We start from the raw sequence: 17,957 nt of genomic DNA on the forward strand, positions 1-17,957 counted from the left end.
TTTTTACCTTTTTACATCTCAAACAATATATTTATTGAGAATTACTACATAAACATTATTAAAAATAGATGAAAAAATAGTATCTACAATATTCTAAACTTAAGTTTGATAGCAAACTTAGTATTTGCCACATACAAAAAACAACACAGATTCAAATTAAGTGTGTGTTTGAATTCAAAACAAAATAGCGTGCATCAAGAAGATAATTAATATTGCAGTAGTAAACTATATTGTAACATTGTTTTGGCAGCTTTTTAACTAATGTTGATTTTTTTGCTCAAGATATAAGTTACGTTTTACAGAAATATTGTTCACTTAATATGTGGGTGATATTATACAAAATCCATCTAAATGAGGTTAAGCTGCTTTCATAATTTTCCTTCTATTCATATACATTCAAACAGTCAGTACTTTAAATACAGCATGTCTGTTCAATTTAGCAGTGATGACATGATTTTTTTCACTATTTGGTGCTCAACAGTAAATTTATACAAACTGCACTTTGTTTTGGGCAAAAGAACAAACACAAATGCAGGGAACCGTCAGCAAGCCATGAATGAATAAATAAGAGAATACATTGAATTTTGAAAAAAATGGATATCTTATTTCAACCACAAGATTGTTTACAAAAGTGATAATGACAATGTTTTCACCAGTAGTAGGGTATAACAATATGCAGTGATATAGAAGACACTATGGATGCTCTGTTTATCAGGAATACAAGTTGAGTGTTGAGATACACTAGTTATCTCCTTGCTATCTCCTTGCTATCAATCCAATTCGTGTAAATGTTGATCAACATGCTTCTTTCTCTATGCACATTTCTCAAATATGAACATCCATGAATCACAAATTTCTGTGTCCCGCGGTAGTTCACAAATATTGCTGTTATCAATACAATACCACATATTATTGTACTTAACATAGACAACTGAGCTTGTCATGTCAGATGTGGGGAAAGCTACACTCAGTTCATAGTCAATAGGTTGAGTACCCTGTGGTATGAGGATTCTCTGTGACTGTAAAAGCTGCTCTACGATAGTCTGACCCGAGCCATACAACATAACCGCTAAACTTATTGGGGCATGCGTAACAAAATCTTTTCTTTCAGCCCTGGATTTTGAACATTGTTTACACTTGACATGTTTAGTAGAGAAATATTTGTTGAGCACGTGTTGTAAATTGTCTTCAGCTTGACAGATTAATACTAGTTGTAATAAAGTGCAATCGTCTACTTGTACATGCCATTCAGATTCACATACCATGCGATGTTTCATCTTTAGAGTACACATTTCTTTACTAAAGCTATAATCACTGATAACAGTCTTGATAATGGCTCTGTATACATCCCCAGCAGTATCTATCTCCTTATTCAGATTTAATAATGGATACAAAGATAGTATGGCATCAGCTGCTGTAGATAACACTTTCTCATTGTTTCCAGTAACAATTCTATAAAGTTGACAACCTAAACAGCTAGATTTTTTGCAATTTATATGTTTATCCTTACACAGTACAACAAGTTGACTGAGAGTCTTGCAATGTCTAAACATATGTAAAATTGTATTCAATGGTCCACAGTTGCCATGGTTAGTGATTCTAATAAGACTTGTGTCAGCAGTTTGCACACATTGAGTTTCAATTTTATTGATGTCCCTTGAATCTTGTGTTATCTTATCCTGAATACAGTCAGCATTCCGGCAATGGTCATCTGTAGTACCAGATGGAGATGAATCAGATGAATTGAATTCTAGGTTAAGAGAGGTAGATTCATATTCAGAACAGGGCATAGAAGGAATATTGGATTCATTATCTGATTGCGTTTCATCCAAAGGTTCAATTTTGATAATCACATCATTAATGTCATGTGTATTTGAACAACTGATTGGATATGAATCAGATGATACTTCTTCTTGTTTGATTCTTGTACAAACTATATCTGTCTGTCCTGGGCTATTCACACATTGAGGGTTGATACTACTAGAAGAATACCCATCCTTCACATAATCAGTTTCTTGTTTGATGTGAATATTCTTTTCTTCCAGCAAGTTATCAGAAGCATAAATATTGGGAATGCATCGTCTGTATTCCTCAGGAATTTCAAGGAATTGGTTTGACAAATCTTGTGGTAGTTGTTCATGAGGTAGTGATACTGAACTTGTATTGTCTTCTGACTGGACACATAAAGATGCTTTTATCATTTCTAAACTAGCTGGAAACATCCTAGTTGCATCATTGTTTGGACTTGGTGTATTATTCTCAGTATGAAAGGGTGATGTTCTTAACATCTCTAAACTTGATTTTTGTGTTTGATGATTACTTTTTGTACAGTCTGGAATGGCAGGGCTTGGATTATCCATGGTTGGTGAATTTGTCTTTGGTTCTTGATCTGCAGTCATGGGTGAAGACTCACATATGAAGTGCATATTATTCTCTGTTTTATTTGTTACATGTATCTCTGAAGTTGCTGAATTATGGAGCTTCCCACATGCCACTGTAATCTTGTCAATTGTTTTTTCATTATGCTTTAGAGTTGTAGCATGATTCATATCATGCTCTGAAAGGTTTTCAGCTGGTGCCATTGTAACTCTTAATAATACATTTCTAAGCATTTCACTTGCTGTGGTATCACCAGAACTTGGGAATAAACAAAGCTGTGATGGTCTATTAGTGTCAGTAATCATCACATCAGATGTCTCTGACCTATTCACAAGTTTTGTTTTTTTGTTGGCACATTGTGTTGTGTTTGTGGCCAGCTCTTCATCAGGTAATGCCACTTCTACCATAGAGCACAAGCTTCTGAGAGGGCTTGCAGTGGGATTGCTGGTAATATCACCATTACTTTCAGAGAAGTAACTAGATTGTCGTTTTGCAGCTTGTCTGGTTGAGATCTGAGTATTTGATACACTACTGACTTTCCTTTTATTAGGATTCAGTCTGCCTGAGACTTGGCTTGGTGTAACATCTCTTGCATGCAATGTGGAATCCATAATGTATTCCAGGTTAAGATGATCAAGAGGTTCTGTACTGTGCCAGTTGTTCTGATGTTCTGAAAACTCTCTTTGCACTGATCTGCTGCCTGCCATTGTGTCCATTACTGTACATGGTAGCTCTCCACCTGAATACATGTAACTCTGATTTCCAGGTGTACTACATTGAGATATCCTGCCATCATTCTCACTTAATATTCTATCACAGTTTTCAACAATTTCTTTTTCCTTTACCAATGCTGCTAAGCTCACTAGTGCTTGGTTGGCAGTGCCTAAGGTTTCACTATCCATATTTTGCAAGGAATGCAGTCCACAACTAGTCACTTCCAACTGCATATTCTTGTATGGGTTATTTTGTGAGTTGTTAGTCACTTCATTTGTAGAGCCTTGTCTAAGTCGCACCAATGCAGCTAAACTTTCTAGTTTTTCTGTTGCCAATCCTTTCGCTGGCCCTTCTGCAATGTCAATAACCTCAAGCAGTTCTGGACAGATGGAGACATCTTTCAGTTCACTTTCTTGTGAAATTACATGAGAATCTAACTGGTAAAACATCATGTATGCAGATTCACTTAACACCTGTGTAAGTGATACATTCCTTGTAGTTTGACAAACAAAATGCCAAAGGTCATCATGACTGTGGAGATATGTTGCATAATATCCTTCACCTTGTTTATAGTTTTTTTTGATTGGTTGACTCCCAAAATTACTCCCATAGCTTCCACTATCAAGTTGACTCACATAGCTTCCATTATCAAGTTGACTCCCATAGCTTCCATTATCAAGTTGACTCACATAGCTTCCATTATCAAGTTGACTCCCATAGCTTCCATTATCCAGTTGACTCACATAGCTTCCATTATCAAGTTGACTCCCATAGTACCTTCTATCTGGTGGGTGGCTATAGTATGATATCAGTGCACACAATTTGTAGGAATAAAAATGAAATATACCATCTTGTAAAATTTGATATTGAAGATTTGGTGGAAATGGAACATATTTATCATACATCTTTTTCCTGCCATTGAATCGACATAGGCATACAGCTAAGAGTGTTGGAAGATGTGATGCATGTGTCCTGCTGTAAGGATTTGGTATTCTCCGACCAACCAGCTGTGAATGTATTATTTGCTCAAGAGGTTTGGAAAGAGGTACTTGTACAAGCACTGCATGTTGAAGATTTACTCCAGAAGATGGCTGTTTTTTTGTATAAAAATGACACATGCATAAGTCAGTATTAAAGAGAAGTCTGAATGCCTCTATCAGATGTATATAAATGTCATAGGGATTGGACAGTATACCACCATGTTCTAGAATAGTTCTTATTTGAGTCAGTATTTCTGCATTCTTATCTTCTGTAGTTACAAATTTGATAACACAACATATAAGGCAATTATCATTGGTACATAATGCAGAGTGATTCAAGAGTTGACTGGACTTCAACAATTTTTGGAAATGATGACTGTGACGTAGCACTAATAAAACTGGGGCAATATGGTTACATCCAAACAGCATGGCTGAATTTGCAATTGGTGGTAATCCACTCAAAAGCTGGTGACTAGTCTCCATTATCAACTGAAGGCAATCAGCAGTTTCCAAATAAGTCTATCCAATTGGCCATGATGTTAAGTAACCAGAGTTTTAGGCAGAATCTGAAAGCAAAAAAAACAGTAACCTTTCAATGTGTGAATGACACAAAAATAGTTACAATACACACTGAATGAACACATGGCAATATCCAATACACACTGAATGAACACAAGGCAATATCCAATACACACTGAATGAACACATGGCAATATCCAATACACACTGAATGAACACATGGCAATATCCAATACACACTGAATGAACACATGGCAATATCCAATACACACTGAATGAACACATGGCAATATCCAATACACACTGAATGAACACATGGCAATATCCAATACACACTGAATGAACACATGGCAATATCCAATACACACTGAATGAACACACGGCTATATCCAATACACACTGAATGAACACATGGCAATATCCAATACACACTGAATGAACACACGGCTATATCCAATACACACTGAATGAACACATGGCAATATCCAATACACAATGAATGAACACATGGCAATATCCAATACACACTGAATGAACACAAGGCTATATCCAATACACACTGAATGAACACATGGCAATATCCAATACTCACTGAATGAACACATGGCTATATCCAATACACACTGAATGAACACATGGCTACATGTATATCCAATACTCACTGAATGAACACATGGTTATATCCAATACTCACTAAATGAACACATGGCTATATCCAATACTCACTGAATGCACACATGACAATATCCAATACACAATGAATGAACACATGGCTATATCCAATACACACTGAATGAACACACAGCTATATCCAATACACACTGAATGAACACATGGTAATATCCAATACACACTGAATGAACACATGGCAATATCCAATACACACTGAATGAACACATGGCTACATGTATATCCAATACTCACTGAATGAACACATGGCTATATCCAATACTCACTAAATGAACACATGGCTGTATCCAATACACAATGAATGAACACATGGCTGTATCCAATACACAATGAATGAACACACGGCTATATCCAATACACACTGAATGAACACATGGCAATATCCAATACACAATGAATGAACACATGGCAATATCCAATACACACTGAATGAACACAAGGCTATATCCAATACACACTGAATGAACACATGGCAATATCCAATACTCACTGAATGAACACATGGCTATATCCAATACACACTGAATGAACACATGGCTACATGTATATCCAATACTCACTGAATGAACACATGGTTATATCCAATACTCACTAAATGAACACATGGCTATATCCAATACTCACTGAATGCACACATGACAATATCCAATACACAATGAATGAACACATGGCTATATCCAATACACACTGAATGAACACACAGCTATATCCAATACACACTGAATGAACACATGGTAATATCCAATACACACTGAATGAACACATGGCAATATCCAATACACACTGAATGAACACATGGCTACATGTATATCCAATACTCACTGAATGAACACATGGCTATATCCAATACTCACTAAATGAACACATGGCTGTATCCAATACACAATGAATGAACACATGGCTATATCCAATACTCACTAAATGAACACATGGCTATATCCAATACTCACTGAATGCACACATGGCAATATCCAACACACACTGAATGAACACATGGCAATATCCAATACACACTGAATGAACACATGGCTACATGTATATCCAATACTCACTGAATGAACACATGGCTATATCCAATACTCACTAAATGAACACATGGCTGTATCCAATACACAATGAATGAACACATGGCTATATCCAATACTCACTAAATTAACACATGGCTATATCCAATACTCACTGAATGCACACATGGCAATATCCAACACACACTGAATGAACACATGGCTATATCCAATACACACTGAATGAACACATGGCAATATCCAATACTCACTGAATGAACACATGATAATATCCAACACACACTGAATGAACACATGGCAATATCCAATACTCACTGAATGAACACACGGCTATATCCAATACACACTGAATGAACACATGGCAATACCCAATACTCACTAAATGAACACATGGCAATATCCAATACTCACTGAATGAACACATGGCAATAATTGTACCTGTGCAAGTTTGATTCTAACGTAAATTTCTTAGGAAACAATAGAGACAATGGTATTCATAATGACAAAATCAGGTACATCAGTATTTTGTAGGTTCCGTTGTATTGTGTACTCACCGTGAAAGATGTCTTATGTCTGTATTGTGCAGGTTCAGTGATACTGGCAACGTACATTTCGGCATAGAATCAGGAGCTGTAGTTCAAAGCCAATAAATATTTAATTAGCCAGGTCAAAGCTTATTTCATCAAGCGACATCAAAACACTCATTTAGATGTGAATTGTTCAAAGCGTATAAAAGATAATGTTTGAAACAAAATTTGTTAAAACCAAAAGTTCCATCTTGAGTTGAATCAAAGTGACTTACAGAGTGAAAACCAGAATGATAGATTGATAGGATGAAAATCTTTCTTTCAGTTAATATTGGTATAATACAGCAAGAATTTGATTTATGTATCCAGTGGACTATTGTATGAACACCAACTTTAGTTTCATTTCAGTGTCATGTTTGTCTGACCATGCAGCAAGCAGACTATTACATTCATTTTGAGAATCAGAAATTTGTTTCTGAAGTTCAATATTCTATCTGCTGTCTGTTTTCATGTAAAATATAAAGGTAAGACTTCCTTATGGTTCCTTGACCCATAACTCTAATCCTAACCCTGCCCCTCTATCATTTCATTTGCACATGCACATGTTTCATTAGGACATGTATCGTTATCTACATGTAGAAGGGCGTATACAATTACATTGGAGTGGAGTGGAGTAATAGGGTTAGAGTTTAGGAAGGTATGAGGCTCGAAATCAGTACTCTTTGCCACCGGAATGAGCTGGCACATTCCCCAAAATGAACATTGTACGACCCCTAGTTGCGCCATCATTCTGCACCTCTTATTCTTTGCCATCGAGAAAATTTATACTGTGCCCCATTCTGGGTTCAAAATGAAGTCATATGAGGCAATGATTTTCAAACATGTTTATCAACGCAATCGGGATTATTTTATTCGGAAAACAACAACTAATGTATATACAAGAATTATTCTCTATGATGACTGAAATTATACTATTTTCAATGTTAGTGTGTGTTAGTTGGGCAAATCAGTGTTCATAATGTACATGTAAGTTGTTGTGTTATCGTACGTTAATTCTCTCGCAATGAGTGTTTACAAAGACTTAGTGGTTAGTCTCCTTCCCTGCTTGTTTGACAGATTATTCATTTGTGTATCATCAATTCGTCCAACTCAATGTTATGCTACTCTTTTGGAAACGATAGGTGTCTTTAAGAGGGTATACACAATTAGAGCATTAAGGGGTAGGGGTAGAGTTGGGTTAGGGGTGGGGGTACAAAATAAACTTATTCCCTGAGGTGAGGTATGTATGGGGGGTCTAATAACTAACTCTGCGACGTGATTGTGCGACTCGCTGAATGTCGATTATTGCATTCTGCACGATTCCCATTGGTTGGTTGGTCGGAAAGCGTGAATCCCAATAGTCAATTGATGTAAGGGTACACTGCATGCCTTATAGAAATGTTCAGTTTTAAATGGTTATTTCGCCGACTGCTCGCGAACTACGGTAAACAAGTATTTACCGATGCCATGCCGCACTGTTCGATAATCAGCAAGTATTTAACATTGATTTATTAACATATATAACATCCCCCGGAGGGGATGAAAGGGGTTACAAAACACATGCACATTGGTGTTGGCTGCCTTATTACGGTGTAACATCAGGGAGCTAGTAACATTAATGCCATCTTGAAGTTATAAGGCTTCGTTCGCAACTATGCTCATTAGCATAGGTGGCAGCTTTGAAGCGAGTAGAGCGTGAAGTACATTTCACACGATGTTACGTTCTTTTTTGTCATTAGCAAGTATAATATTTGTTATGACTATATTCATCACTTTTAACTCCCAAATAAAGTGTGTAGCGGGTCAAACAGTTTCTAGGCAATCAATATTGTTTTATTAAGAATATTAAGAGCGAAAAAAAGCTGTGTGAATGGATTGAAACTACTGCTGAAAACGACAGTGTCAACGGAAAATTAGATGGGTGCACGCTCTCTGCATAAACGAAAATGATGGCTTTGTTTATTTGGCCGATGTCGACGAGCAACAGATTTCCTGTACTCACTTCCTCATCTGATCACCGGCCCTCAATGGTCTCACGTATCGGTGTCGTCATCGGTTAAGTAGTTGAAACTCTTTCCCATTGATGCGAATATTTCAGCCTAATCGTCCCTTTCGAACTACTCGCGAGGTTGGTCACAATATGACCTAGACGTGCTTGCAGTCTGTTGCGATTCCAATGAAAAATTCTTGAAAAATAAATATAAATTGCGTAAACGAGGGGCGAACGCGAAAGTCTTGTAATTTTTCATCGGAATCACAACAGGCTGCAGGCAAGTCTAAATTAGTAAATATGACCCCGAGTTGCAGATTTGTCTTTGCCTCGTCTGTCATTGGCGTATTTGCTTTTTCTCTTTTCATCGTCATTGCGTTAGTAAGATGGTGTTATTAAAATAGAATATAGACTTAGAAAATAAAACGATTTCTCAGACGAAGTCTTGACTGACCATACTGCTGACAATGGACGTTAGATTAATATGCATTGTTTGCGACAGGAAGCTTGTCACTTGTTCTATCAGAATCATCAACAACAGAGTATAACCGGTAGTATACATATACATGTTATAAATATTATGCATATATTAACGAAACGGTAGTAGTGTTAGCGTTTGAGCACTGGTCTCTCTGAAATTTTGAAAAGCTGGGATGATGAATCAAGGTACAAAGTAACCGTTTTATCAATTATTGAAAAATCAAGAGAAAAAAAGAAAATTTCCCTTACCGCTACATTAAGATCAATATGGACCACCGAAATTTGGCTTTCATTTAAAAAAAATAAACCAAAATTTTCAGTAATACTGACTTCTTAAATTATGATACAAAAATAATTACATTTATACCACAAACCAACGCCGTTTTTGTTTACGTTTCACAACTGTTACAAAGTATTTCCTTTCTGGTGGTCAAAATACCAGCTGATCGATCATAGACCACAAGTTTGGAGTCCATTTATGATCTAAACGAAGACATACGATTGCAAACAAATGTCATGGCAAAACGTTGCACATCATGAATGATTTTTTTTTTCATTGCATGCAAATTATTTTCCTTGATGCACTCAACAAAGTCAAAGTTGACATACAACATTCGTTGCAGAACGCGTGAAAACTATTTCGCGTTCCACTCGCTTTGAAGCTGCCACCTGTGCTAATGAGCATAGTCATGGGCCTTACAAACTCCAAGATGGCGATAACGTTACACCGTAAATAGGCAGTCAAAACCAACGTGCACGTTACACTATTTAACTTTTCTAGCCAGCGGTGTGATGTGTGTAATCACCGTAAACCATGTGTTATTTGTTTGGTCCCACAATTTGTCTTCCATGTGCTTGTCGATCACCCAACAGTGCGGCATGTCGCCGGTACATAGTGTTTACACACTTTTCTTACCATACCATTTTTACCATTTAAAACTTAATTTTTTTAAGACATGCGGTGAACCCTGTAAATGAACACTGTAAATGAGAAGTAATATTACGGGCATCGACCATTGGGATTCATGCATTTCGACCAACCAACCAATGGGAATCGTGATCTTCACAGAGTGACACTTTGATCCTTTCTCAGAGTGCAATAATCGACATTCGGCGAGTCACACAATTGCATCGCAGACTTAGTTTTTAGACCCTCTCATACATACATGCTGAGGTTTGTTATTACACACCTTTCCTACAATATGCACTATTATACACTTTTCTTTTAACGTGGGTCTGTATGATACATGTAATGCTAAAATGCCTATAATGCAGCCAGACTGGAACCAAATTCTTCAATTGCTATATTGCAAACTGATTCCTATAATGCATTTAGTACAGCTTTAGTTCCTAGTATTAGTGGGCTATCGTGCAGATGCTGTTTATATAAGTCCAGAATTGGGACATAATGTAATCCTGTTTCCTATCATGTGTGCATCATAGTTTTTTTTTATTATAATACTATAATACAACGCATCCACACACAGTGTAATGCTAAAATGCCTATCATGGGCTATAATGCAAAATTAACCACAGTTGGATTTTCATGCGCAACTTCAACTTCTCGCTCAAATTACTCATAAGATATCAGTGTATCACCGAAATTTACGTATGACAGAGCTAATATTAAAGTGTTTTCCAAAGTAAAAGACACGTTATACCACGGTGACGACGAGTTCTAATGTGATTAGTAACATATAGCCATGAAATTAAAAAAACCTACCGACAACAGCCTGCCAAACAAATCAACAAGCTTTGGGCGACGCCATGTTTGATGATATACATGTATTTGCCGCAGCGTGAAATTGGCATCAGATTCGGATTGGCGTCAGTTTTGTATCGTATTGGCGTCGGATTAGAACCATGCCGGAAAGAACCAAAATCTCAAAAGGGGGAAGAGTTTTGTGGCGGATACTAGATGTCAACACTGATTTGTGAAATCTTGCATTACCGTTATTCAGTTAATCGCACAGGAATTAACTAACAGCAGGATACAGTTTAAACATTTATTTCTGGACGATACGAATTTACAGGAAGTAGTCAACATGTACACACTTACTTGGGTGATACCTAAATCTATAGGTCAAGCAATTTTATTTATAACGCAATCTTAAGATGCAGGTTCGGTATTTATCATCCAAACAGTCTTGTTAAAATTTCGCAGCATTGTGAATAGTGGAACATACTAAAGAGACGATTTTAAAATATAGAAAACAGGTACACCATTCCCTCTTCTGAATGCTTAGCAAGATATAGCAAGTAAGTAATTGTAAGAGTAATCATATTATACGGGTACGTCATACAGTAAATGTTACGTAATAATTTATTAAATATAGACAGGACAAACAATTCCGATTAATTATGACAAGCTTTGCAGGAATAGAAACTACACAATTCATACATACAAGTATGAACTTAAGAGATGGAACATACCAACTCCATCAAATTAGTCTGCGGGTGGTTTTAATGCAATGGCATATTTAGTAGTTCAGTAGTTCTATTTTTTCTTCCATTCTTAGTTACATTGAATGTTGGAGTGGAGTGAACTGTATTTCAGTTTTGCTTTGTCCTAAACAATAACATTAGCTATGTTTTTTCCCTAGTTCTATAATTATATGTATTTAATGTGCTATTTGTGATATTAGTTGCGTGAAGTATTATTTCTGTTTTTGTTTTACAACCATAACATTACTTACTGTAGTAGATTTTCGTGTTGAATAAAATTATTATTTATTATTATTATACTAGTAGCTTCGAGGTGAGTAGCTTTCGCGGTAATTGGGTTTCGTATCTGTAGGGTTTTGCAGAGAGTAGGGCTTTGTCCCAGTAACTGGTCCTTTCATCCGTGTTGAGAATTACATTTTTATGTTTCCTTAACAACTGGCACTATTCTGGGAATACCATCCTAGCAGGAGTTCCAAAATAAGACCCATGCTCTGATAATGCCTCTAGTTTCAAAGACCAATACACATTACCATGATCTTAGTGGTATTGCAAAGGATAGTTGAATATTGTTTATTGAAATTAATAATCCCCATAACCGTTTTCCAATATAGATAAACTGTAGTACGTAACAAATTGTATAACTCAACAATGAAATAAAGGAACGTATACATTTACATTATTGGCGATCCGCTCCGCTAGGATTGCCATTATATTCACTTTTGTCGTTTTGTGTGTGCGTGTGTGTCTGTGGGTGTGTGTGATTTCCAGTGTTTTCACGTACGGTTTCTGTTATTTTTTTTTGGCTTGGCCGATTTCTTTCAAACTTGGCAGGTAGGTCACACCTTCACCCTAGTTATTGGGAAAAATCTTTTAAAAAATTTGACCCCAAAGTTGGGTTACAGTTCACCAAGAATTGCTTTTTAACTCTTCTGTGAGTTTTTTGGCTTGGCTGATTTTGTTCATACTTGACAGGCAAGTCGTACCGCCACTAATTGGAATACTTTCGCCCCAAATTTATTACCTATTACCAGTCTTGTAATAGCAGTGTTTAAATGGTCATGCTTTTTCTTTTTGGCTATGTTGCCTGCACACTGGTAAGAGATCACCGGCGCCAACATTGTTACACTGTATAAACGTAATCCCAACGCAACTTTGAACTTTGAATGAACTGTTAATGCTGCCTTTAATCTAGAAAATACTATTGCAAAACGGTTGCAAATGACAAATTTAACAGCAGAATACGCCCTAGCAATACAATAAAGTGACTTCTAAAGACTGAGTGTTTTTTGGCGAACTTCGTATACGGTGCCCAGTGCCTACCGTGGCAACAGCCGAAAACATGTTGCTTGTTTTTTTTAGCTCCATGATACAGCCCAGAACACGTCAGAATAGTAAAAAAAAGTCAGCTAATATCAGTTGCCCGTGCCATGAGAGCCGGCCACAGAACCAAAACAATCTGTCACCCTTCGCCGCCCACAGCATCGATATGATTTTATATTGCATAGAAATGAACACTAAATGCTATCGAACCTGAAACAAAAGTAACCGTCCGATCTAAACGACCTGAGTCTATGAAAATCGAGTCTTATCTCCTTTGCGTTTCCGATCGACAAAAAGTCGGGGCCAATCTGCCATAATTGTTTGCTTATCATCAATTCACAAATGTCAAAAACGTTTTAAACGTGAATTTAACGACGAACGTTTTTGAAACGAATCAATGTTCTGGTTATCTCTGGTGCGACTGTAGTCTTTGGAACAAACTTGAGGGACTGTAAAACGCAATTTATGGTACGCGACTTAAACACGCAATTTACACGTGAATGTGTACGTGGTGTGGCACGAGTGTGGAAAGTGTGGCAACAACCTTCGAACGCAAACAGGAATGAATCTAGTAATACAATATTACTAGTCTGAGGTCTTATAGAGTGCTCGATTGACCGACTAAGACGAGAGTTGAAACGTATTTCGTTGTGTGTGTCTTATTTGACTGTAAAGCTTAAGTGACTTCCCCGATCCCGCACCTCAAGGGGACAAGACATAGAGACGAGACGAGATTCCCCCCTGACAAGTGTGGAGAACCCCAGAGGAGAAGAATTTCCCCCTGATAGTACTGTAAAATGACTAATTTTCACTGGGTTTAAATTTCACTGATTTACCATTTCAGGCATATTCAGTGGGTTTAAAATTCACGGTTTCGTCATTTAGATAATGTGTTCTATGCTAAACTTTACATATTCACTGTGTTTTAATTTAGCGCATTTTTCCAGTCAGCGAAATAAGCTAAATTAAAACCCAGTGAATAATTACCCCCTTTACAGTAAATCGAGACAGGTTTCGTTCAACTACAAACGAGACAGGTCGATACAATTTAAACGAACCCTGACATCTGGAAATACCTCATTCATAAAAAGGACCTGATTTATTGTGCTACACCCTTTTGATAAAAAGTTAAGAAAAATATATTTTGTGAAAAGAAAAGAAATTTGCAAAATGATATCATTTCTGATATGTCAGCTATGGAAAACAGGAATGAATCTAATAATCTTATTAACAATAAAATAACAGAAAAAGAGATAAAAAATGCTATTGAAACACTTAAAAATAAAAAGGCACCTGGTTATGATAGCTTCTGCTCTGAGTTTTTAAAATGCAGCTCAGATTTCTTAATAAAACCATTAAAAAAACTTTTTTAATTAATTTTAGATTCTGGAATTTATCCAAAGTCGTGGAATATTAGTATTATTTCACACGTCTATAAAAAGGGTGATTCGCACGACCCAGGAAACTACCGGGGGAATAGATGTATCAAGTCGTGTGGGAAAAACATTCTGTACTATAATAAATAATAGAATTACCCAATACCTTGAAATAAATAACATAATTAACAATAATCTAGCAGGGTTCCGTAAAGGTCACCGCACAACAGACCACATTTTTGTACTGAATACAATTGTTAAAAATATCTCCAGCTAAATGGAAAATTATATGCATGCTTTATAGACTTCCATAAAGCATTCGATAGTGTCTGGCGTGACGGCTTGTTTTACAAATTAATCAAAAATGAAATAAATGGCAATATCTATAATATTATTAAAAATATGTAGCGTAATACGAAAGCATGCATTCGTTTAGAAAACACAGTCACAAATATATTTGAGACAACAAAAGGTGTGAGACAACAGTGGCGGATCCAGATGGATTACGCATGCTGGATCCGCCACTGTGAGACAAGACTGTGTTATAAGCCCCACATTATTTAATTTATATGTGAATGATATGAGTGAATACTTGGAAGACAGATCCCTTGATCAGGTCACACTACATGACACTAATTAGCTCGCTACTTTACGACGATGATCTGGTGCTAATTTCAATAACAGAAAAAGGCCTACAAAATGCATTAAATAAACTGCAAGATTATTGCCAAAAATGGAAAATCAAAGTAAATCTTGCGAAAACTAAAACTCTTATATTCAGAAGGGGAACACTACATAGACATGAAAAATTCTATTATCAAAATGAGAAACTTTGCTGTGTCAACTCATACAATTATCTTAGGATAATTTTTCAGTCAAATGGTAAATTTACAGAAGCTAGAGACAATCTAGCAGATAAAACAATCAAAGCCATTATGCACTAAAGCAGTCTTTACCAAAAGAAACAGACTGTAAAACATACATCCATCTGTTTAATATAAGTATCAAACCAATCTTACTGTATGGATCTGAAATTTGGGGAATGGAAAATATGAGTAACAATAACTGGGACAAAACTAAAACAGAAAAGTGCATCTAAAATTCATTAAACAACTACCTGGGCTTAATAAATACACAGCGAATAGTGCATGTCGAGGTGAAATTGGAGCATTTCCATTGATAACTGAAGTGAAAATTAATATAATTAAGTTCTGGTCCCATGTCACAGACAAGTCACAAAATAATTATACAAATATGTCGTTAAGCGATCAGACTTTGTCAAAAGCACATTGCGAAACATCAGTCAAAAATATCTTGAAAGATCTACATCTACACCGCTACACCTCTTTAAAACATCACAGGTATCACATCAAAATATTAAGGCAATGAGCAGCACTATTAAACAACAATACATAACATACTGGAGAGAGAATATGACAAATAAAAAAAACTGAGAACATACATTAAATTTAAAATGAATTACAATCTGGAAAATTACCTTAATGTTTTGGATAGTAATCAAAGAATATCATTGGCTAGATTCAGGACAAGTAGTCCCAATCTAGCCATTGAAAAAGGCAGACATACCAATCCAAAAACCTCATTAGGAAATAGAATTTGTAAAAAATGCCCATTACAGGAAATTGAAGAAAGACGAACTACACTTCCTTTTAGTTTGTCCACGATATCAAACAGATACAAATTATTTTATTTCCAAATTTTATTCTTCAAAGAAATCATTACCAACCTGCAAAAATTCACATATTTAATGAAAAGTAATTACAGGATTGTTTACATAAATCATTCATTTTAAGAAATGAGATCTCTTTGACTCTTTTTTTTTTATTTTTTACGTTTTCTGTAATTTCCAGCGTATTAAGTTTTTAATTAACCGAGAATTTTATGTTTGTGTAAATTGACACTCAAAGTTAGTTATCGATGAGAACACATGAATGGTGTTTATCCATTGCATCGCCATGCTATCAGCAGTGTCATCGTTACAGCCAAACGAAAAATGTTCACTGCAGTGTTAAAATGCCTTTGGAGAACAAAAAAAAGCGTGAAAATAAATTATTTAACAGTATACAAGTACCACTGGAATCTGCAAGGCTAGAAGTCGGCATGTTGCGAGATAAGGGAGGAAAAGTTTACCTATAATTTACAATTTGTATTTTGTTTTATTCCGCTTGCATGCCTGAAGCGTCTACGTCTTTGCGAGGCTAGTTGATAGCGAGGCTAGTTGATAGCGCTTGAGGTAAATAAACTGGGTCCAGTCACACATCGCCACACCATAACTGAGGCGCCACCAACTCATTTGCATATAACAAACTTTCGGGACTTTTAATCACATACACATGCCTCGGTTCCCTATAATTTAATTTACAATGCTCCAAAATGTTAACATTATCTAGCCAAGACTGTCTGGGTAAGATAAAGCAAAAAAAAAAAATCACTCCGAGTGCCCACCTACCTGCATCTATACCTTAAAAGCCCAATTCACTTGTCCTTTACAGCAATTCTTAGTTTATTTTAATCCTACGCCATGGCAGTTATTGGGAGAAATACTATCTATCAAACTGACCAATAATGTAATGGCTTGTAATTTCTGAAAGTGTGCTTCTTAGCCACAGGGATCAGTGTTAAAGTGAGGTGAATACAATAGTGAAACATGTTATAATGTGTATAACTTTTGACTAACATAACAATACATAATCAAGTAAACGGAATATAATAGACAGTAATTTCTGTGTAGAATTGTATAGAAGAGATTCGGGTGGATAGAGATAACGGAGGCGAGATAACAGTGGCTTGAGCAAGTAACGAGGTTTATTACACTAACATAAAACAGCATCTGAGAAGTACAAGGACAAATTCTCAATTTATAGGGGAATGGTCCATTCTTGAATTTAGGCGGGGAGAGGATATATTACATGTCTGTAATAGGTCAATAAGGAAGGGATCTGATTGGCTAAATTATATGCGTTGTGATAGGCTGAATCTTTTGTATGCAGAATCCAAAAGTTGCATTAAGCTCGAGTGCTTATAATGATTCCCGATAATTTCCTAGCATCTATAAAGTAATAACGAATCAAAACAAGTTAAAGCATTTAAACGATACAAACTAACACAAACTAAAACTGTGATATACTAGTATGAACCACAAATATTCGATATCACGTGTCCCCTGATCCCTTTGACCCCTAAACCATGTTGATGTTCGCATCGCATATTAGTACACTACGCGAGATGATATTCATTCTGTCAGAGATGGGTAGATTTTGCAAATAAAATAACACACATTTCATAAAAAAAGAAACCCAGCTCAAACTTAAAGAACAAAGTAATTTACAAACTTTCTGCTGGTAAAACCGATATTTTCTTTATAAGGATACCTTCTTTCACGGTGACTCGTAAAGCCAAATGGGCGAGTCCAGACGTTGTGTCCAAAACTATTTTGTTGCCGACGATCATTT

At 36.1% G+C, this 17,957-nt stretch overlaps 1 protein-coding gene across 1 annotated transcript; it reads right to left on the bottom strand.

Moving 5' to 3' along the window:
* On the bottom strand, positions 1 to 11,118 carry LOC144356248 (uncharacterized). The gene is made up of 3 exons (XM_078011114.2): positions 11,067 to 11,118; positions 6,862 to 6,937; positions 1 to 4,639 (listed from the first exon to the last, which is right to left on the bottom strand). Exon 3 carries the CDS (start codon positions 4,554 to 4,556, stop codon positions 813 to 815), a length of 3,744 nt encoding a protein of 1,247 aa, XP_077867240.2. The 5' UTR covers positions 4,557 to 4,639; positions 6,862 to 6,937; positions 11,067 to 11,118; the 3' UTR covers positions 1 to 812.
* Positions 11,119 to 17,957: the final 6,839 nt, after the last annotated feature.

This window comes from Saccoglossus kowalevskii, chromosome 12, assembly GCF_978046115.1.
Source record: "Saccoglossus kowalevskii chromosome 12, keSacKowa6.1, whole genome shotgun sequence".
Taxonomy (NCBI): Eukaryota; Metazoa; Hemichordata; class Enteropneusta; family Harrimaniidae; genus Saccoglossus; species Saccoglossus kowalevskii.

Excerpts from the sequence above, each read along its gene's own strand:
- LOC144356248 (XM_078011114.2), bottom strand. The coding sequence starts at position 4,556 with ATGGAGACTAGTCACCAGCTTTTGAGTGGATTACCACCAATTGCAAAT.